Source organism: Myotis daubentonii, chromosome 20, assembly GCF_963259705.1.
Source record: "Myotis daubentonii chromosome 20, mMyoDau2.1, whole genome shotgun sequence".
NCBI classification, from domain to species: domain Eukaryota; kingdom Metazoa; phylum Chordata; class Mammalia; order Chiroptera; family Vespertilionidae; genus Myotis; species Myotis daubentonii.
Window position 1 is genome coordinate 6,656,598 of NC_081859.1, and position 22,320 is coordinate 6,678,917.

General features: G+C 50.6%; 1 protein-coding gene across 10 annotated transcripts in view; it reads right to left on the reverse strand.

Moving 5' to 3' along the window:
* Positions 1–594: 594 nt before the first annotated feature.
* Positions 595–22,320, reverse strand: part of DISP1 (dispatched RND transporter family member 1) — a 116,696-nt gene continuing 94,970 nt past the window's right edge. For all 10 annotated transcript variants that reach the window (XM_059677510.1, XM_059677512.1, XM_059677518.1 and 7 more), the window contains 5 exons: positions 16,970–17,093; positions 16,007–16,134; positions 15,572–15,669; positions 12,531–12,628; positions 595–4,205 (listed from right to left, as the gene is read on the reverse strand). In XM_059677510.1, coding sequence (XP_059533493.1) covers positions 618–4,205; positions 12,531–12,628; positions 15,572–15,669; positions 16,007–16,134; positions 16,970–17,093 — 4,036 coding nt within the window. In that variant the 3' untranslated portion in view covers positions 595–617. The remainder of the gene's footprint in view (positions 4,206–12,530; positions 12,629–15,571; positions 15,670–16,006; positions 16,135–16,969; positions 17,094–22,320) is intronic.

Below are 22,320 nucleotides of genomic sequence, written 5' to 3' on the forward strand. Positions count from 1 at the left end.
CTTGGAGTCAGGACACCAGGAGATCCCTTCCAAATCTTTTTTGAAAGCCCTAAGAGGCAGATCTAATTTGGAAAACTATTCCTAGAAAATAACAAATGCAACTTATAGGGGGGAACGTGGTATTTAGAAATATCTCCACCGGTTTTCTTCAGAGGGGGCAGGCTGCCGAGGGATCCACCTCCTGAATTCCAGCGAAAGGAGCTCTACCAAAACCTACATTCGTGGTGTGCAATCACAGGTCCTGACTACTGACAGCCACGGCACCAGAAGCAGCTAGAAGCAGCTATCAGGCAAACGGGGTTTCCGGGAGAATGGAAACTTCTAGGTAACTCACACTCCGCTCTGACTCACTGCTAGGAGAGACCATTATTTTTCAAACTGGATTTAGATGTAAGACAACTGGACTTTTTGAAAGTATAAAACAGGATCCACCGCCACTTCTTAGATACGTGTCCGACCGTTCACACGGAATACCAAAGTCTCCCGTGACTTTTAACAAGTGAAACCTTCTCCTTCCTGCACCTCTGGGCTCCTTTTCTAACCTTCTGGGTTTCATTTCCCCTTCAAAGGAACAATCGAGGCGCCGGTTCGGAATTTAGAATTTAATACTGCATTTATTAAAGTGTTTTTATTAACAGACTTTCACCAGAAAGTTCCGCGTGTGCTAAGACAGCAGGCACGGAGGCCTCAAAGGCGGGCATCCGGCAGTGGGCACCGCACCGCGCCCGCGCCATCCTCCCGCAGCCCTGGGGGCGGTTCGGGCAGGACCCGCACCCAGCCTCCCCCACGAAATGGTTCAATAGAAATGTTGGTTCGTTCGGATGCAAACGTTCTGAGCTCACGGGGACGTCGGTCTGTGACGAGCAGGGCTCAGCCCCCCTTTCCGCCGTGTCGGGCTGCCCCGGGGACCCGGAGTCCGTGTCCTCAGCCCCTGCCCCGCCGACCGCGGTCCCCGTGTCTCTGTGCGGACCGGGTCCCCTTTGGCTGTTCTCAGGATCACCTGCTCTTTGCGAGGACCCCGCGCTCCTGCAGACGAGTGCTGACGGCTCCTCGAGGCCCTGCAGGCTGTGTCCGCTGCCCCTGCCCGCTGGGTCCGGGGCCTGCAGGTGCTGCCCTGGGGGGAGGCAGCAGCTCCGCGGCAGAGGGCTCTGCGCTGCGGGGGGGTGGGCTCTGCCCTGCAGGCAGGGGCAGTGGTAGACGTGCGGGACGGGGGGCACGCAGCCCTCAGGGGCTCGGTGCGCCATGGGCAGAGGTGCCACGCCGTTCTGCACGTGCACGAAGCCGCCGGCAGCGCGGGCACACTGGTGGCACAAGCAGTCGCCCATCTGGTGGCAGGAGTGTGGGCCGTATTGCACGTGTCTGTAGGCAGCTGGGCAGCCGCATCTCTGACTCAGAGAGAAGAAGTGGCGCACGGCGCGCTGGTCCAGCGCCGGCTGCAACAAGGCAGAGCTCGGCTCGCCCCGGGCGCTCTGGCCCAGCTCGCCGTTGTAAGCCGCGGGCACGGGCATCCCCGCACTCTTGGCCGGGCCGCTGAGACACTCGGAGCAGACGTGGGTCTCTTCGTAGGCGGCCTTCTCAGAGGCGGGGCGGCTGGGGGACGCCAGAGGCTCCAATTCGTAGAACTCATGCTCCGCGTCCGATTTCTGGCCCCGGGGACCCGCGTGATAAGCATTCGCGCTGTGCGTTTTGCTCGGTCCCTTGTCCCGGGGACTCGCGGGCGAGGGGCGGGAGAAGGCGTTGCACTGGAGCTTCCTGGGCAGAGGGATCTGCCCGCAGGCGCCCTGCGGCCCGAGGCACCGGCACAGGCACTGGAAGAAGAAGGTGGCGAAGGCCCAGCTTACGCACATGATGAGCATCATGAAGGTGCCCAGCTGGGTGTAGGCCAGGACGGTGGACGGCATCATCATGGCCCCGGCCACGAAGGTGGTGAGGGCGGCCATGGCGATGGCGGAGCCCATGCGGCTCAGGGAGAAGACCACCTTCCCCTCCCGGTCGGCGTCCGGGGCCAGGCGGTACGCCACCCCGTAGTGGACGGCGAAGTCCACCGACAGGCCCACCGCCACCGAGATGGTGACAGACTCCAACACGTTCAGCTCCCAGCCCAGCAGGACGAGAGAGCCGACCGTCACAAATATGGTCCCCGCGATGGAGACGATGGCGTAGAGGCTGATGATCACGTTCCAGGTGGTGAGCAGCATCACGCTGAAGGCCACGGCCACGGACAGCCCCATGGCGACCAGGGTGCCGTCCGAGAGGCTGTCCTGCAGGTCGTAGAACTCCAGGTTGCTGACGAACCAGCCGTTGCCCAGGCCCTCGGGGGCCGAGCTCAGCTCGCGGGAGATCCACGCGTCTACCTCCCGGTAGAACTGGTGCATCTTCTCGTAGGCCAGCGTGAAGAGGTAGGTGCTCGGGAACTCCAAGACCACGGCCCGGATGGTGTCGTTGACGTCGAAGCGGGGCCCCGGGGTCTTGCTGTCCAGGTGGTACCCCGTGCTGCGCTCCAGCTCCATGATGGCCCTCTTGATGCACAGCTCGAAGACCTCCTGCTTGTAGGGGAAGCTCCAGCGGCTGCAGCAGGGGTACAGGGCCGGCTCGTCGCAGTCCTGGTTCTCCATCCAGCGCTTGAAAGTCTCGATGAAGCAGCTGGTGAAGTCCTGCTCGTCCGTCTGGTAGAAGAAGGTCTGGTTTCGCAGCTTCTGGCAGAAGTGCAGAATCCAGACCTGGGACGCGGGGCTGGCGATGTTGAAGCTGCTGTCCAAGGTCAGCTTGCCTTTGCTCTTGGGGTTCAGCGGGTTGCCGTTGTCCTCGGGGGACACCCCCCAGATCACCGTGATGGGCATGTGCAGCTCCTCGCCGTGGTGGACGCGCTCGAACATGAAGAGCTTCTTGTACTCGGCGTCGTAGCGCTCGAAGGGGTGAGACGACCGGAACACCTGGAACTCGGACAGCTCCAAGGAGGGCAGCTTCATCTTGGGGTTCACGCACACGATGTAGGCGCCCCCCACGGTCAGGGCGAGGAACCAGAAGAGCCAGAGGTAGCGGAACTTAATGACGATGCAGGGCAACACCTTCTCGAAGAAAATGCGCGAGGCCTCGGAGACGGCAAACAGGGCCTTGTGGCCCGCCCGGCACGCGGCCGCCCAGCAGCTCTTGGGGGGGTACCCCTGCGGCTGGGGCTTCCGGAAGCAGGTGAATATGTTGAGCAGGTACCGCTCGTGCAGCACGACCACGGCGGGCAGCCACGTGACCATGAGCAGGTAGTTGACCAGGATGGCGGTGCCGGCGTACACCCCAAAGCAGCGGATGGCCGTGATGTTGCTCACGTAGTTGGCGTAGAAGGCGGCGGCCGTGGTGAAGCTGGTGACGAACATGGACAGGGCGGCGTGCTGCAGGGTGACGCCCACCGTCTCCGCGGTGTCGGCCTGGGGCTTGTCGAACTTGGTGTAGTTCCAGACGTCGCACAGGACGAAGGCGTCGTCTGCCCCGATCCCCACCAGGATGATGAGCGCCGTGAGGTTCATGAAGGGGAAGAACTCGAAGTTGAACACCACGCGGTAGAGGAAGTAGGAGACGATCAGGGAGCTGATGATGGCGAACATGGTCATGAGCGTGATGAACACGGACCGGGTGTAGACGCACATGACGAGCAGGACGATGACGATGGCGATGGCGGGGTACACGGTGTCCATCAGCAGGTAGTCCTGGAACAGGCTGTGCTTGATCCCAAACTCGATGCCGGTGACGGTGGTGACGCCGTCGGACGCGTTCCAGCGCTCGAAGTTGTCCAGGTAGATGCCCATCATGCTCTCCCCCTTCTCGGTGGGCGAGAAGAGCATGCTGTACTTGAGGGCGGGCGCGGGCTGGTCGGCTGCCCGCGGGGCCAGGAAGTCCTTGTCCACCAGGTAGTGCAGGATCTGGTAGACGGCGTTGTACTTGGTGCACTTGCGGGGCACGTGGGCGCACTTGAGCTGGTCCTTCCTCCGGGCCGCCGCGTCCCAGCAGTCGGGCTCCAGCGTGCCGTTCTGGTAGTGCTTGGCGCAGGCGCGCAGCAGCTTCAGCGTGTGGGTCACGTCCCGCTCCACGATCTTCTGACAGGACGACCGGTTGTTCAGGATGGCGATGTAGTTGCCCAGCGTCCAGCTGGGGCAGCAGGAGGCGGCCGTGGTCCTCTGGCAGAGGTCGCTGAACTGGGGGTGCGCCCTGATCTGCAGAGAGAGACACATGGAGGACGGGCGTTTAAAACAGGGTCGCTCACCGGGGCGGCATGGCTCAGTGGGTGAGCATCATCCTAGGAACCAGGAGATCAAGGTTCGATTCCTGGTCAGGGCACATGACCGGGTTGCGGGCACAAACCCCAGTGGGGCATGCAGGAGGCAGCCAATCCATGATTCTGTCTCATTGTGATGTTTCTCTCTCTCTCTCTCTCTCTCTCTCTCTCTCTCTCTCTCTCTCTCTCCCTCTCTGAAATCAATACAAATATTTTAAAAAACCAAACAACAATAGAAAAACAAAGTAAGAGCTCAGTGAGGTCTTCTGCATCCTGGGCACTTTGACCTCTCTCTCATCGATGTTTCTCTCTCTCTCCCCCTCTCCCTTCCTCTCTGAAATCAATAAAAACCTATTTAAAATAAATAAATTAATAAAGCGGGTTGCTCAGAGGTCTGGGTTAAGGTGGCCTCAAGGGCCAGGGAGTTACAGAAGGTAAATAGCCATCCTCGGTGTGTGAATGCCCAGTGTGAGTTCCCCTCATAGCCCTGCTGTGGCAAAGTCCTCGCTGGCCTACTTTACTCGGAACAACAAAGTACTGCGTGGGGATGACAGGCAAGTGCGAAACAACTTCAGCCAGTGCTGGTGTGGTTTCAAAGAGGGGAGGAAATTAACGCCTCTTCCGTAAACAGCCCTTTTCAAAGTCCCTCTGAAAAGCAGTAACGTGGACAGGCTGTGAGGCTTGGGTATGCATACCTACTGGATCAGTTAAGAGGACAATGGGCCAATTGATTCATGAAACCAATCTGTGGCTTTGCCCAAAATTTCTGGTTATCAGTAGGAACCGTTGGGTGATGAAGGTATATTGGCTCAATCAACCCAGTTGCAAGCATCAGGACATCTCCTAGAAAACTGTCAGCGAATCAGAAAGCAACTGGCTGGTGTGGCTCAGTTGGTTGGGCCTCACCCTGTGCACCTAAAGGTTGCCGGTTCAACTCCAGGTCGGGACACATTCCCCAAGCTGGTAGGGAGCTGGTAGGGGGCGTCTCACATCGATGTTTCTCTTCCTCTCCCTTCCTCTCTCTCTCTAAGAATCAATAAAAAACCTCTTTAAGACAATTTTTTTAAAAAGTGACTGTTGCGATCAGAAGCGCTGATGACAGATGCATGAAAGCCCTGGAATAAAACTGTTTCCTGAAAAATGTACATTCACAGGGGTGGGCAAAAGTAGGTTTATAGTTGTGCAAAGAAATAATACAATAATCACACAGGAATAGAAACTCCGTGTTACGCGTACTCACAACTGTGAACCTGCTTGTACCCACCCTGGGATGTATCTGATTGTAAACGAATATGTACAATTAACACCATAAATAAGGAGCTTAATGATTTCCTCCGCATCCTTTAAAGTTTGCTCACGGTGGCCGAACCCCTTGGGGAGAACTTCCTCTCTCGACAAACAGGGCTCTGCTGCCTGGTACTAGCAGGTGTGACGACCCGGGTTCAGGGGGCCAGTACTTCCCATGGGCCGCTCTTCCCGGAGAAGGCTTTTCTGCTGACGGCTGTTCTTGTTACAGAAAATGGGAAAGTTGTCCCAATGCCAAGCCTGGCCTTGCTGATTCGTGCGGAAGCCAGTGCCAGTCCGCGGCCTTCGGAACAGCCCCTCCTGGGAGCCCGTGCAGACTCCTCTTGGAAGCACCAGAGCTAGAGACGACCCACTTCTCACGGGCCCTCGTCTCACTTGCCGAAGGCTGTTCAGGGAGGAAACTCCGAAGTTCAAGAAGGGTGTGAGTGCCCGGCTGGTGTGGCTCAGTGATTAAGCGTCGACCTAGGAACCAGGAGGTCACGGTTCGGTTCCTGGTCGGGGCACATGCCCAGGTTACGGGCTCCATCCCCAGTAGGAGGCGTGCAGGAGGCAGCCGATCCATGATTCTCTCATCATTGATGTTTCTCTCTCTCCCACTGCCTTCCTCTCTGAAATCAATAAAAACATATTTTTAAAAAAGAGGGGTGTGAATATTTTTGACTAAACCCACCTTGATCTTTATTAAAGTGGGCTTTATCAATCATGCACGAAATACCTTCTCCAAGTGGAGGACACGTTGGCACGATCACCTCTTTGGAACTGAGCCTTACCGAAGAACCAAGTCACTCAGAACCTAAGCCCTGGCCGTCAAGATACGCAGTTAAGCTCTTTCGGAGTCAAAAGTTTTATGTGGATTTTCGACAGCACGGGGGGTTGGCCCCGCAAACCGCCATGCTGTTCAAGGTCAACACTACTTCACTGGGACTCAGATAAAATAAACTGGCCATGTACTGGGAACTGCTGAAGCTGGGAGACTTCCACATGAGGAATTATTCTGTTATTCTACTTCTGCATCGGTTTGAAAATTTCCATAATAAAAATTGCTGTTTTTAAAGATACTCTGTCTTCACTTAAAAAAAAAAAAGTCAAAAAGGCTATCATTCAAGTGTACTAAATCAATGTTTATTGTAACAAAGCCCTCATTTTCAAGTTCACTTCCAAAGAGTGAACATTTCACAAAATAGGGTAATTTCTATTTAGCTGCTACCTGGTGAAGACAGCCACACAGACTGTCAGGGGGGGCCGATGCCTAGCGGACACCAGGGAACTCTGGGAGAGCACCCTCCGGTCTTCATGGTAGCTACCAGTTCCCTCCCTGCAGAGAGAGAACCCGCAGGCCCCTGCACTCAGCCTGGGGAGCGGAGAGGCAAAGCAGCCGCAATGCCTGACCATTTTCAGGTGGAGGAAAACGAATCGCACCCATTACGAAATCCAGGATCTGCTGGAAGGAACCTGTTTGCAGCGGATGAAGTGACCGGACGGAAAGATAAAGGAAGCAGGTTGCCAGTGGGAACTGGGAAAGCAAGCACAGAATCCTGTCTTTGAATAACCGTCACAAATACCAGCAGGGTTTTTGTTTTCCACGAGGATGTCTGATCAAAGATGAGAATGTTGGACCAGACAAACACTACTGGGATGGCCACTATCAAAAATAAATGCCAGCAGCCTCCGGAGCGGCGATCCCGACTCCAAGGCGGGGCTGGCGGATGGACCACCTTGGAAAGCGGTTCCGAGGGCATGTGCAGGGTAAGAAGAAAGGACAGAGCTGAGACATGGTGACGGTTCACTTACCCGGGGTTGGAAGCTAGTGCCTGAGGCCCTGAGTCTAAAGGAATGCAGGACAAGGAACTGCCTAGGCCAGTGATGGCGAACCTATGACACGCGTGTCAGAGGTGACACGCGAACTCATTTTTTTTGGTTGATTTTTTCTTTGTTAAATGGCATTTAAATATATAACATAAATATCAAAAATATAAGTCTTTGTTTTACTATGGCTGCAAATATCAAAAAATTTCTATATGTGACACGGCACCAGAGTTCAGTTAGGGTTTTCCAAAATGCTGACACGCCGAGCTCAAAAGGTTCGCCATCACTGGCGTAGGCAGTCTGGAGTGAGGCCATATGGTCCCATCCGTCCCTCCGTTCAAAAGAAAAAAATGTTACTGACGCCCATACCAGATGAATACGGCACAGCGGGCCTTGCCCTCAAGTCGCTCGCTCGCGACGGGGAAATGAGACCAGAAAACCAGCGATTCTAACTCATGTGGAAGGACCAGCGTGTTATGCGGGAGGGTCTGCGTGAACCTGCGGGGGGGATGCCAAGAGGAGTCCGTGTGGGGGACAGCGGCCCTCACTTGGTGGTGAGACTCAGCCGGCTGACACTCGGTTATATATTACCTGGTGGGGCTTACGGAGCTTGGCAAGCAGCTATGTCTTTATGCAGAAGACATATATTTCTGCCGTATTTTGGGGAAAAGCGTTCATAGGGATGATTTCAAAATCTTTGACATTTATAAACATAGGGACAGAGTGAGTGAGGGCGGCTTCTTGTAACTCACGTGAGCAGCGCAACTCTTAATTGGAGGCACTGGCAAATCGGCTGCTGCGGAAAGCCATGCTGCTTACGTGGCTGCCCCGTGTCCCTGCACATTTCCTGGTTAGACGGCAGCAGGGGTGGGGTTGGCTTAAACAGGGGGTAAAGGAAGAAGAGAGAAAAAGGAGGCAGCTGAGCTTTAAATCATCCCTTAGCTTTTAAAACTGGCGGCCGAGCTGGAGCTATTTTAAGAGGCTGAGGGAAGCAGCTAAAGGGAAGCAAGTCACCCCCTGATCCCAGGTTCTAGTAACGCTGGCCTCGCCTCCCCCACGTGGCCACGGGCCTGTGACTGGAAAACTGAAGGGACCTGAGAGAAGAGAAAAGGCGAGGGCTCCAGGCTTCCTTAGAACAAGCACTGGGGAGGGTCTAGCTGTCCATGAGGGCTGCCCCAGAACACGGGGTCTTAGGCACCGAATTTCAAATCCCTTTTATCAGCCGATCGCTCAGAGTCCTGCCTCTGACGATGCGCAGAGACTAAGAAGCAGGGCTCAGGGATTCCAGCAGAGACAAGCTAGAAAAGCACACTCCTGGGCACGAGTGGCCAACTGCTGGTGGGCCCCGAGGTCACAGGGCAGAAAAGGAACGAAGACGGGGGGACAACTGAGGCTCCTGCGAAAGGCTAAGGAACAGACTGCCAGGAGGGAGCCGACAGCTTGGGAGCGGAAGCTCTTGGGGCAGAGGGCAAGGCAGCCTGGACTCGCGTGTCTGGGGCTTGTCATGGGAATGGACGCTGGGGGTGAACTCAGTGTGCTGTCAGCACAGGCAGGTGACAGCGGAAGTCAGGTCCCCCTGGATGTTACACTGAGGACCAGACGTTTTCTAGGGTCGACCTACCGACAGTGAAGCTTTTCTGCTCTGTGTCATTTGGTACGTGTCCCATTCAACGTGATATTGTTAATAATCAAGTGCGGCCCTAGCCGGTTTGGCTCAGTGGATAGAGCGTCGGCCTGCGGACTGAAGGGTCCCGGGTTTGATTCCGGTCAAGGGCATGTACCTTGGTTGCGGGCACATCCCCAGTAGGGGGTGTGCAGGAGGCAGCTGATCGATGTTTCTAACTCTCTATCCCTCTCCCTTCCTCTCTGTAAAAAACCAGTGAAATATATTAAAAAAAATAACCAAGTACGGAAGTACAATACTAGCATTTGGGGGGAGAGGGTGGCAGGAGATGGCCAAGTAGCCTTGAGACACAGTTTGCTCAAACCACGGCAACAAATGAAAGCCCGAAAAGGGTCCAGAGCTGAGGGACTAAAAGGCTCAGCAACAATCTGAAATAACTGAAATCTGACCTGCTAACCAAGATGCCACTGAATATCTCATCCCTACGGGAAAGGTTTACTGTTCTGGGTTCACGGCAGAGTTAGAGATGAGAATACAAAGGCGCTAGCAATTGGTAAAAACAGCATCTAATTTAAAAAGTGAAAACGACAGCCATGCCCTCGGAGGCCGAATTTGGGGACCCCGTGATCTAGCTGTCCACGTGCTGATGTGGGTCTGTGACTGGCTGGGCCACTCACTGAGCTGCGTGTCTGGGGTGTGTTCCGCACACTTCACACGTGGACCACAATGCTTAGGGTGTCCTTGCTACGGATTACAAACTTGACCGCGTAGCTACCCAATCCTTATTCCGAGCCCAGGGGAGAAAAACACTCAAAGAAGCAGAGTGCACCCATGCCTTTATGGTCTGCATTCTGCTAATGTATTAAAACCACTAGCAGGCCACATACCTAGATGTCCTTGCATTAATCTCTTGTAGAAATGCTTCTGCTATGACGTGTTCCTGCTACCAACCTGCCTGAGACAGGGCCTGCCATCAGCTAAGGGTCCAGCCTGTATCTCTGTGAGCAGGCTGAGGACCCTGAACACATCCTGCTTTTTGTTGAAGGCTGTGAGAAGTGAGGGCGGTCCTCGCCTGCCTTACTATTAGGGGAAACTGGGTGTCCTCGAGAAACAAACTGGTTACCCTATTCTATGGCTTTCGCCCCTGACTGTGAGTTGCTTTTGGCGGTGGCTGTCAGGGAGGGCACAGACAAGTTTGCTGCTCCCGATCAGCCAGTGTACAGGATCACGGGGTATGTGTTCTTTCATGTTAAATCTCACCCTTAGCTTCATGATTTTCCTCCCGTTACTTCCCCTTCGTGTCATTCATTCAACTTTTTTATTGTGTGCGTTCTGTATGCCTTTCGGGAAGCCACCTATTGATGCTGATTTTATCCATCTGCTCTGGATGGATATGGGTTATACATGAAGCAGTGTGTTGCTCCCACTTGTGAAAGCTGTGTGCCTCAGCGCTGCTTTCTGGCTTTTGAGTCTTTGAAGGCATCACAGAATAAACCGCTAGCTCTAAAAATGACTTATTCCAGGCCATGGTGACTCTGAGGTTTGTTTGAGTGGGAAATGGCGTCCATAGTAAAACTGAACACAAATGGTGTATTTCTTGCATTTTGGGAGCATGAGGCACAGGCTGAAGTGAGACTTGGCTCAAATCCTGCATTTGCCACTTCCCTCCTGTGTGAACTTTCCTCATCTATAAATTGGACAGTAAGCCCAGCCTGTGTTGCCCAGTGGTTAAGCACTGACCCATGAACCAGGAGGTCATGTTCATGGGCCGATGCTTAGGTTGTGGGCTTGATCGCCAGTAAGGGGTGTGCAGGAGGCAGCCGATTGATGTTTCTCATCATTGATGTTTCTCTCTCTCCCTTCCTCTCTCTGAAACCAATAAAAAATATTTAAAAAATAAAATGGGCAATAATAGTACTTAATTCATAACACTATGGTGCCAATGAATAATAATTCAACGAATAATGCAATAATTCGTTAGGTGTTTGGGACACGCCCTGGCAGACATCAGCAGCGCTCAATAAACATCAGCTATTAATCAACAGCGTGCATTCAGTCACTACAGCGTCTTCAGGGGGGGGAAGGTCTAAGATCAACTGTGAAAGTGGGGTAACGAGAACTAGGAGGTAGGGAAGGGAAGGAGCCGTTCTCATCCAAGGTGTGAACATCCGGTAACCAGCCCGGCTTACACCGCGTTACAAGTCCCACGGTCACCGGCCTAGTGAGTAGGTACAGGGCGGGGCATCGTCTGCTCATCGCAGATACTCCACCCTCTCCTCCTCCGGGCCTCACTGTCTGCAGGAGAAGGTGGAGCCCGTGACGACGAGAAACACCTTCACAGCTTCCCAATAACGACCTGATCGTGTGGGAGAGAAAATGCGGCCGATGAAAACTGACCTGGGAAGAAGCCGCTGTCGTTTACTGATGGTCTGTGCCTCTGGCCTGTTTGGAGTTGGACAGAGACAAGATGGCACTCGCAGCAAATCCTGATGGCTCACCCCACGGGGAGTTACTTCCAAAAGGTATAAACGCCTCTCAGGATGAAGAGAGTCAGGAGATCTGGGGCCAACTAGCGAACCTGAGAACTAACTTAGTTCTCGGCTCAATGGGACGGCTGGTCTGGGTGGCCTCAGCGTCCTTTCTGCCTCGTACTCCATTAAGGAACGCTGTTGCCAGAACAGGCGATTGCGCTGATGGTCAGACTAGCACTAGCTCTTAGCGTTGCACGCGCTTCCATTTCCAGCTGTACCTTAGGGTGGCGCTAAGAATGCAATGAGTTCCTTTCCGCTGGTCACTGTGCTTGGACAGGCCCAGGAGTGACATCAGACAGCAGTTTCTACCTGGAGAAACTGCCTCTGAACTCGGGGAATTGACACTCTCCCAGAGGCGGCCTTGGCATGCTCTGGCCTGACAGCTTTTGGGCTCCAGGACAGGAAGTGCTGTCTCCCGGCATCCTCTGCCTTCCCCAGAGCAAGGTGTGTGGAGGAGAGGGCAACCTGGCCTGCAGTGCTCCGGCCATGTGCACAGATACCGATTCATATCCTTTGATGTCCCTTCCCCAGCCTGTGCTCTAAACCTTCCTTTGAGGTCACAGGGAAATGGCGCAGGGACTGCTAGGAAGGCAGGCATTTGGCTGTATAATTAAGGTGCTGACAGTTGCCTCAGGGGGAAGCGTGGTGAACAATGAAAGCAGATTAGGAGAGGAAATATGACAAAAGAAGGAAAAAGAGTCTTAACTATGATCCTGAAAGGAGAGCTGCTGTGAAAGAATACAAGAGACTGTCACGGACAAAGAACAGGAGAGCGAAAGAAACAAGTCCTTTATTCGGGAAGACAGTGTGGAGGGTGGGGACGGGGACACTTTGATCCTGGGATCTAAGAGACTGCCAAGCGGCCTGCCGCTGTTTACGCCTCGCAGGTGAGCCCCGCAAGGACTCCCATCGGATCAGACGGGGCTCAGCAGTAAGCCAGAGTTTCAAAAGCATCGCCTCATTGGTGCCAAACCTACTTCAGTTTCCCTTTACATACCCTTGAATTATCTACATTGCACATCGATTTAATTGCTGGTAAATTCCATAACGTCTCTCCTCCGGCTGAAGCAAACACTACCCTGGAATAGCGGTCACCTGTGAATATGAAAAAAGAAAAGAAACAGGGTTATGAATTATTCACGGATTCCCTAAGACTTGGCATTGAGAAGCGATTCAAACTGGGAAGCCACATGGACAATTCATGACCGGCAGGGGAGCCCTTCCTTCGACAAATTCCAGGAGAAAATGTTAAAAAAAAAAAAAAAAAAGCAACGCTCTAACACTGTCTTCGCTCAAGGCCTTTGTCTACTCTCTGCACCTGAAAAACCACAGGACTCACATGACAAATGAAGTGCAGGTCAGACGCTAATGAGGAAGAGCAATCCACAATGTCCAGCGGGCAGTTAATCGATTGCCTCCCTCTTCATTTCCCAACACGTCACCACGATGGCGCGTCGTCAGAGAATGACGCCCGGGGAGTGCGAGGCTGGATGGTGGGGATGCTCTCTTCCTCTGGCAGCTAACTAGAGAGGAGGCATGGCAGGTGATCCATTTAACAGCACGGAAACAGTCCCCTAAGTACAGACTGCTGGCCAGGATCACAGGCCCCTCCACATCCTGGCGGAGTTCGCCAGGGTAGAAAAGCTGTGTGGAAATCATCCTCATGTAAAACGTGTTTCTGAGGGAGGGACGCTGTGCGAAGTTCTGGAAAGGGCGTGGTCTTTGGCGTTAGCCCTGGGTGTGACCAGGTCTTGGCGATTCCTAGCTGGCGATCTTGGGCAACTAACTGCTTCTCTGCACCTCGGCTCCTCACTGGTTAGATGGAGACACAACACCATCTCCAACCGCCGTGGGGACTAAATGAGACGGAAAAGGGGTGCTCAGTAGGTCCTCTTTCTGCCTCCCTGGCTGTGACCAAAAATCTGAACCAAGGAAAACGGAGCAGATGAGTTTCCCGTGAGCTAAGATGCCTAAATGTGCTAACAAAGAAACTCAACCTGCAAATGAATGAATAAAGCTTTTATTACGTAAACTTTGTTCACGATTCTGAAGTTTTCTTTGGTAAACGCCTGTCTTCATCGAACGGCTGTTATCGTATGTTGATTGGTTTTACAGATCAAAATAAGCTTTGTGGAACATTTCATTCGAGCAGTCAGAAATGACTATCAGGGAGGGACCTACTGCTCATGGGACAAATATTTAGTGCTGACTACAGAAATAAAAAGGAGACTGTATCTCGTGAATTTGCTAATGTGCTTGCTGGTTAAGAGAGATGCTGGTTAAGGGAGATGCTGGTTAAGCAATATCTAGCAACACTTTGAGGGAGACAAGCCAGCTGAACATGCAACTAACCAGAAACCAACTTTTCCAACAAGAGACAGAAAAAAACCTTGCATTGCTTCCTGGGATTGGTATAAAATGCTCCCTAATCTCCTACTTTCTATCTCGCTATGACTATGTAGTGAAACAGTGTCCAAAATACAGACCCGGGGGCTTGGCAAGATCTAGAAACATCTGGGAGCCGATCAGGTCCTCTGTGATCTGATCTACAGGAAGCTACATTTTAGAGAGATTTTCAGCAACAACCAAAAAAGCAAAACTCAAAAGAGCTTAATGTTAATGTTCACTCCACAGTTCCTCACTCCTCATCTAGGCTGATCGGCGACTTACACACTTACATGCATTTCCTCTAGCCCAGCAGTCGCCAACCGGTGGTCCGTGAGGCCCGAAAGGTTGGCGACCGCTGCTCTGGCCTGTACTCATCTCTCCGTGGCAACTGCAGAGGAGTTAGGCCAACTCTAGGCGACAGCAGATTTTCAGCGAATTTGCTGTTGACATAAATCTGGCTTCCTGGCCTCAGGGAAGTTCTTACAACATCTGGGCTTTCATTTCTGCAAGGGCATGTTCTGCTGCAAAGTAGCAATTGCTTTCTTCCCAGAGGCGCTCTCCAGCTCCCCATGCGCATCGCTTCTCGCTGTCTCCCGCCTGGGTCACTCACTCACATCCTGACCCAGGTCCCTGTGGCATTCAAGCTTTGGGCTTCTGTGCTTGACTCTGCTCATCTCTCTGTCTCTAATGCCTAAGGACAAGGCAGGCACACAGAAGACTTTTTTTTTTTTTTAATATATTTTGTTGATTTTTTTACAGAGAGGAAGGGAGAGGGATAGAGAGTTAGAAACATCAATCAGCTGCCTCCTGCACACACCCCACTGGGATGTGCCCGCAACCAAGGTACATGCCCCGACCGGAATCGAACCTGGGACCCTTGAGTCCACAGGCTGATATTCTATCCACTGAGCCAAACCGGTTAGGGCCACAGAAGACTTTTTGAAGGAATCAAAATTTTAAAACTACATTTTTGGTCATACAGTAGATTATTTCAGGGTTCAATCCCAAAAGGTGCACTATTTTTTAAATAGTACGAGGAATTTTAGAAAGTGACTTGAGCCCTAGCCAGTTTGGCTCTGTGGTGGGAGCAAGGGCCCGAGGACTGAAGGGTCTCGGGTTCGATTCTGGTCAAGGGCATGTACGTTGGTTGCAGGCTCAATCCCTGGCCCTGGTTGGGGCTCGTGCAGGAAGTAACCAATCAACCAATCGATGTGTCTCTCTTACATTGATGTTTCTCTCTCTTTCTCCCGCTCCCTTCCACACTCTCTGGGGGGGAAAAAAAATCAATGGAAAAAATAACCTTGGGTGAGGATGAACAAAACAAAACAAAACAAAACAAAACAAAACAAAACAAAACAAAACAAAGGTGACTTGAAATTTGGGGCCAGCACAAGAATTTTACTAGATTTATATCCTCCTTAAAATCAAGTATAACTCCATCATCTCTTCCTTGTTCATTTTCCTTATAGGCAAACAAATTCAGAGCAGCGGCTGACTGACCTGGAGATGTACACTGACAAGTTAATGAAGCTAGAATCCCTTTAAGACCAGCCACACTGCTATCAGTCCCGATCTTAGATCTTAGTCATGTCAGTCTCAAGAGGGCCAGGAAGCCGCTGAGAGGTATGCTCATCTACAAACACCACTCACTTGGAACATCGCAGAAAAAGCTGTCTTTGTGGAAGTTCCAGTCAACTTCTCTCTTTTCTCTTTCATAATGGTCGTCCGACCATCTGTCATCCCGATGGCTGAAACAGAGCAAGGTGATCTTCAATAAAGTGCGAGCTATTTCAAGGCCCATATACGTGCCTGTAACAGGACATCCTCAAAGTCATGGCCTACTTAGCAATGGAAATAAGTTGGAAGGATTAATATAAGCAACCAACATTAATTTTCTCACTTCTGAAAGGAAAAAAGCCCCCAAATGCTCACTTTTTCATCCCAATACAACAAAATCTTCCTAGACAATGGCAATTTAAACAAGATTTTGAGCCACACATTTTACCTTTTATCTTTTTGCTCAGGCAATGTTTAAAAGTGGGATTCGCTAAGCAATGTTTTGTCTGAACGTTAATAAATGATTACCTTTTGGCTTGCTCATCTGCATATTTAAAGGGATAATTGGCTAATGTTGCTTTGTATCCCGTGTTTTTCACCATGTTATTCCACGTGACCAGTCTCTGGCCTATTGTAGTCCCTCTTGGTTCAAAACCCTAAGGCAAAAAGTTAGAAATTCCTGTTAGTGTACTTCATTTCAGGCTAAGGTAGTTCAGCAGTTTGGGAAAGCAATGTCAAGGTGATGAATAGCTTTCAACCGAAAATACACAGAGGTTCCTTACTCCAGAGGTGACCAGCATTAAAACAAGGTGACTTAACCTGATAATGACCACCTATTTACTGTGGCAAAACATTCTGACTCTTTGGTGTGCCACATGTCTCAGGAAAGGGGAAAAAACTTATCTAAAGCTTCTTTCAAATTCATACCCAAGCTTTTTGTAAATGCCTACTTTTAGGTTATAACGTATTATGGTCAAATTAAATTATATTGTGCATGTTACAGTGTTTCACAAAGAGGGTATCATTCAACTTGCTCTTATTTTCCTCTTTATTTAACCCCAAAGCAGATTTTACTTAGAAACAGACCCTACTATCGCTTAGCAATGCCGAAATTCCTGTAGCTTCTCTTGGGGGTGAGGGAGGGGCGGGGAGGGCGGGAGAAGACAGCTTAAAGACTTCATGAAATTTTTTGTAGTCAGCAGATTCTCCAATTTCTTGCTCTTTAGATTAAACATGGGGACCGAGAAGCACAATGCCCAGATTCTTCATGGTGGGCGTGTTTCTTAACCTTTACGGATCTGAGGACAGAGAAGCTACACCTCTAATTTGCTGAAAGAGACCTGTATACCTATCAATGGCTTGAGAAGGTTTTTTAAAAAATGGGATCCTATCTAACATAATGCAATTGGTATTAACATACTTTTTTTTTTTTAGATGGTTTTGGGCTAAAGAAAATAGATAAACAAACGCTCCTGGCCCAACCCTCCTTACCAGCAATGGGTCAGAGAAGTCGGGAAGCTCCGGCACCAATACTCCGACCAAGGCACACACCACGATGAGCACAGTGCACATGCCCAGGACCACCACGGGCCAGTCGGCAAGCAGGGCCGCGTAACTACAGAGGCAGAGAGAAAGCGCCGAGAAGGCCTCTTAGAAGCAATGGAGAGTGTTTGCTATCTCCGACCCAGTGCAGGTATGTATCAATAAGAGCTCCCATGAGTTATAAGTATTCCTATGTAATTGTAGGAGATTACTAGATCACTGTCCTCTCATTTCTGCGATGACGTAGCAGCGGTCCTCATGCCACAGGCTGAGAGTCAGAACACTGTCTATTTCTGACAAATAACATGGTCTATAGACAGTTGTGCCTGGGGAAAGAAGATGTATCCTAGCAGAGGATCCAAACTCCTCGCCTCTCTCCCAGAACTCTGGTTGTCTGGTTATTCCCTTTCTCCAGACTTTTACTCTGGAAGTTCTGGAAAAAGAATTCAGCCCAATAACAGATTCCTAGAGTGTATATCTTAAAAACGGCTGAACCAAACCAAAGGATCCCCTATAGCTTTCCTTCCAGCTAAAACTATAATGAACATGTCCATTGGTCTGTGAGCTCCATGAGGCAGAGAGTTTTGCTTTATGTATTTATTTAGTGCAGTATCAGAGCCTAGAACATTACCTTTTCAAAGGTGCTCAATAACTACCTATTGATTAGATGAACAAACCCCCATACCTCCCTCCCTTCACCGTCCAACCACTACCGCCTGGCTTTAGCCTCCTACCACGCCTCAGAAACCGCTCTGCTACCAAATGCCACCATCAAGCCATCTCTCCAGACACCCTTCCATGCCCTCCTCCTCCACCTCTGACCCAAAGGCCTACTTCTGTGCCCCTCCCACCAGACCTGGACCACACGCCTTATTACCTTGATGCTTCCCGGTCTTGATAGGAACTGAGCGCTCGGTAGAACCTAACTACACTGAACTTTTGCTAAAATGCAGAATCTGTCTTGCCAACTCCAAGTGTCTTAAAGTTTTATTACAGAAAAAAAGACACGTTTAACTTGTGGACAATGACTCTCAAATTCTCGTCCATGCTAGCTCCCTGGGCTGCTGTGATGGCCATTTCTGGCTCATCTGAAACCGGCTTCTTGCTCATATATTTGTGAATGACTTCTTCAGCGTCATGCTAGATGCTAGCTGTGTAAATAAAGCTGGGGCTGTAAATACCATTCTGAAAAAAAGCCGCTATGTGTCTCTAAGAATAGATTGTTGATGTTTACATTCTACTCTCGCAGCTTCACAGATCTGGCTTTGTGGGGATATTTGCTTCCAACTAAATTTTAATAAGGAAATTAAAATATAACAATTATGCTTTAAGGAGCACTTGCAGAGGCTGTTTTTTTAAATCATATTTTTATGGATTTCACAGAGGAAGGGAGAGGGAGAGGGAGAGAGAAACATCAGTGATGAGAATCATTGATCGGCTGCCTCCTGCATGCCCTCTCCCCACCTCCCCCCAACGGGGATCGAGCCCACAACCTGGACATGTGCCCTGACTGGGAATCGAATGGTGTCCTCCTAGTTCACAGGTCGATGTTCAATCACTGAGCCAATGGGCGCCAAAGGGCGTAGAGGTATTTTTCATTGTTATTCTTTTAAAAGTAATCTTAGGAAAATAAAGCATGCTAGCCTGCACTTACAAGGAGTTCCTTTATATAGATTATCATCTCATTTAATTCTCACAACAACTTATGAGATGAAACCAAGGAACAGCAGCTATAAAATAAATCAGTCATGGACTGTAATGCACAGCACGGGGACTATAGTTAATCATACTGTGTTGTGTATTTGCCAAAATAAAAGTCCTCATCACAAGAAAGAAATCTGTGCGGTGACTGATTTAACTAAATTCACTGTAGTAATCCTTTTGCAATATATAGAATATTGAATCATTAAGTTGTACGCCTAAAAGTAATATAATATTACCCCAATTATATCTCAATATAAAGTTCCAAAGCTTGGAAGCCAGGTACTCTAGTTCTAGAATCTGGCCTCTTAACCACTATGATATCATCTCTTGCTTCAAACACAAGAGAAACAAAAGACATCTGGAAGAAGTGAGCCTCTTCCCAAATTCACATTTTAACATTAAATGCCTAAGCCACACGAACAGCTAATTTCTCAACGCAAAACCACCTAGATCCACAGGACTTCAAGTCTGATGAGGACTCACTCATCAAGGGGAAACGCTGCTAGGTAAGATGGGAAACCTTTTAAGGATAATTCTGAATGACACGAGAAGCTATAAAGCACAACAGGCTGATGGTGGTGGTTCAAACGTAACAGAACACACCCAGCGCTTCTATCCTGCACACTTTATTTCTCCCCTGCCAAATGCAAACTAAGGTGCAAGGCACGGCGCTGAAGCAGTCAAGTCCTCGGTCAATAGCGCACTTGAGACTTTCTCTTCACTGCTTCAGGCCGAACAGAGGCCTCTACACGCCAGACCTTTAGAAGATCAGCCCTGTGAAGTGAAAATGCCCCGGGCTTCCACAATGACTCACGGGGCCCTGTTTTAAATGGATCCATTTTCTTTCAAATGAACCAGAAGTTACTCATTCTTACCTACAGGCACGTTATCAATAGAGGGCAGTGGGCCCCGATGGCTTCGCTTTCGTACTGTGGGTTAATGCACCCCTAGAATGGCTTTTTGTCTGGTGTTCTCGAAAACTCTGCACGCACATGCGCAGCCACCTTAAAAGACCCGCTGCAAGTACCGCTTCCCCTCCCTTGACAGCATGTGGTTTGGATTTGGCCGCGCCGCTACCCACGACACACATGTGCTGACTTTTACATGCATGTCCCCGCCTTTCACCTGACTCCACCACCACCCCCCTCACCAGATGTTTCAGGCGCCACCCTTGCCAGGGACAGCTGTTCACACAGAGACAGGCAGTCGGCATCCGGAGCCACAGCAGCGGGAATGCCTCCTCAGGACCACAGTGCTGCTGAGGGGGCTGTGCGCCTCCCGCTCCCCAGGCCCTGGGCACCACGAGGGGACACGAGTGTCGAGCACAATGTGAAAGGCAGACAGGGGTGTGATATTAAGATGGAAACCGAGTGAAGCAGGGAGGTGGGGACATAAAGGAAATTAAAGGGCCTGTGAAATCTCACTGCTGTGCACTCTCGCTAATTCCACTCCTGGCAAGTCCCGGTTTGAGGTATATATTCTAACCAAGTTTAAAGAATAAAGCACTTGAACATTATTTTTTTTGGAAAGGGGACCACGTGTACAATGGAAGAATTTTCAGCCCTAACTGGTGTGGCTCAGTGGCTAGAGCGTCGGCCTGCAGACTGAAGGGTCCCGGGTTCGATTCCGGTCAAGGGCATGTACCTTGGTTGCGGGCACATCCCCAGTGGGGGGTGTGCAGGAGGCAGCTGGTCAATGTTTCTCTCTCATCAGTGTTTCTAACTCTCTATCCTTCTCCCTTCCTCTCTGTAAAAAAATCAATTTTATATATATATATATATATTTTTTTTTTTTAAAGAATTTTCAAAAAAGACCACTCCTGCCTGGCCGGTGTGGTTCAGTGGTTGAGCACTGACCCAGGAGCCAAAAGGTCGCTGGTTCGATTCCCGGTCAGGGCACATGCCTAGGTTGCAGGATCAATCCCCAGAAGGCAGCCGATCCATGATTCTCTCTCATCATTGATATTTCTATCTCTCCCCCTCTCTCTGAAATCAATAAAAAATATTTTTAAAAAGGGACCACTCCTTTCACTGTTGTATGTTCTGCACATCTACATATCTCACAGTGCTTGTCTTTCACCTGCCTGTTCTGATTGTGGACGTCCTTAGACTGAAGATGCAGCCCTCCTCCGTAAGGCCTGGCTGCAGCAGGCAGTCCTCTCCAGTGAACGGCCAGGTGACAGTTGTCCCTGATGAGGGCCCACAGCCCCACCCAGAGCGAGGCCAGGCCGTGCACAGACCTTCAGGCCTCTCCTCCTTCCACAGGGTGAGGGAACAGAAGGAGCTGAGTGAACATGTGCTCGTGGTGAGCTGTGGATCTGAGTGGGTGGCACGGGCCTGGCATCCCGGTCCAGGCTGTTACTGCCACGTTGGCGTTTTCACGAGCGCCCAATGGGAGGTCCCTCAGGTATACTCGTAGATTCGCAGCCAACTTATCACTGGGGTTACTCTGCAACCACATCAGAAATTACAGTGAAAATAAATAAACTAAGCCCCTGCCGGGTGGGGCTCAGTTGGTTTTGGTTGGAGCATCGTCCCATACACCTAAAGGTTGCGGGTTCGATCCCCACTGGAGGAGGGGGGACGCGTGTGGGAGGCAACAGATCTCTCTCTCTCTCTCTCTCTCTAAATCAATGAACATATCCTCAGGTGAAGATAAAAAAGAAAATAAATGAATAAATAGTGTCTTATAGGGCAAACTTATTGTTCAAGTGACATCATAGGGGGCCTCTTGAAAATGGCCCTTTATTACAATAAGACCCTCCCAGCACATTTTCCCTTAGCTCACAAAGATGTTTTTCTGCCCCCCCCCCCCCCCCAGTGCCTTTCTGGAAACACTTTGCTTTCTCCCTTTCCCTTCCGAGCAGCCGGTCACGCTGCAGAGTGGTAAGTGCCTTGGACCGGAGGCCCCCTCTTCCTGACCAACCACCCAGTCCCGAACCCTCTTCTAGCCTGGACCTTGCGCTCATGGCTCTCCTGAAACTGCCCGAATCAACTAGCTGGTCTTGGTTTCCCTGTGTCCTGGCCTCGGCCATATTTAACCCTCTAGCTACCCCTCTCTTCCTAAAAATGGCATCTTCGGTTTCTCCCTTTCTACTTCCCTCAGTAACTCCTCCTTATTCCTCTTGTCCTCTAAAGATGAGCACTTTAAAATGTTAGTAATCACAGGCTTCCCATTTTAAAGGGATCCATTTTCTTTCTAATAAACCAGAAGTTAAGCGTTTTTACCTACAAATCCAGTGGCATCAACTAGCAATTTAGTGGGAGGAATGAGGGAAACTCGAGAAATGTCACGAAAGAAAACAGGATAAAGAAGCCTTTCTTGTGAAGCGATTAGATTTACATAGTAACGCACAGGGCATTCTGGGAATATAAAACTGGCAGACGCGGGTCTTGCCCTCACCGAACTTAGTACCTAATACAGAAAATCAGGTGCACGAACACCCACAAAACCAGGAAAGCAGAGAGGGGTTTTCGAAGGGAGGGGCGAAATGCATGTGACTCCTCCCAGCGAGGGTGGGGCCAGGAAAGGCTTTTTCAAAGAAGTTGCATTTATATTTGCAAACACTGAAAAGAAATGAGGATTTGAAAAAATAC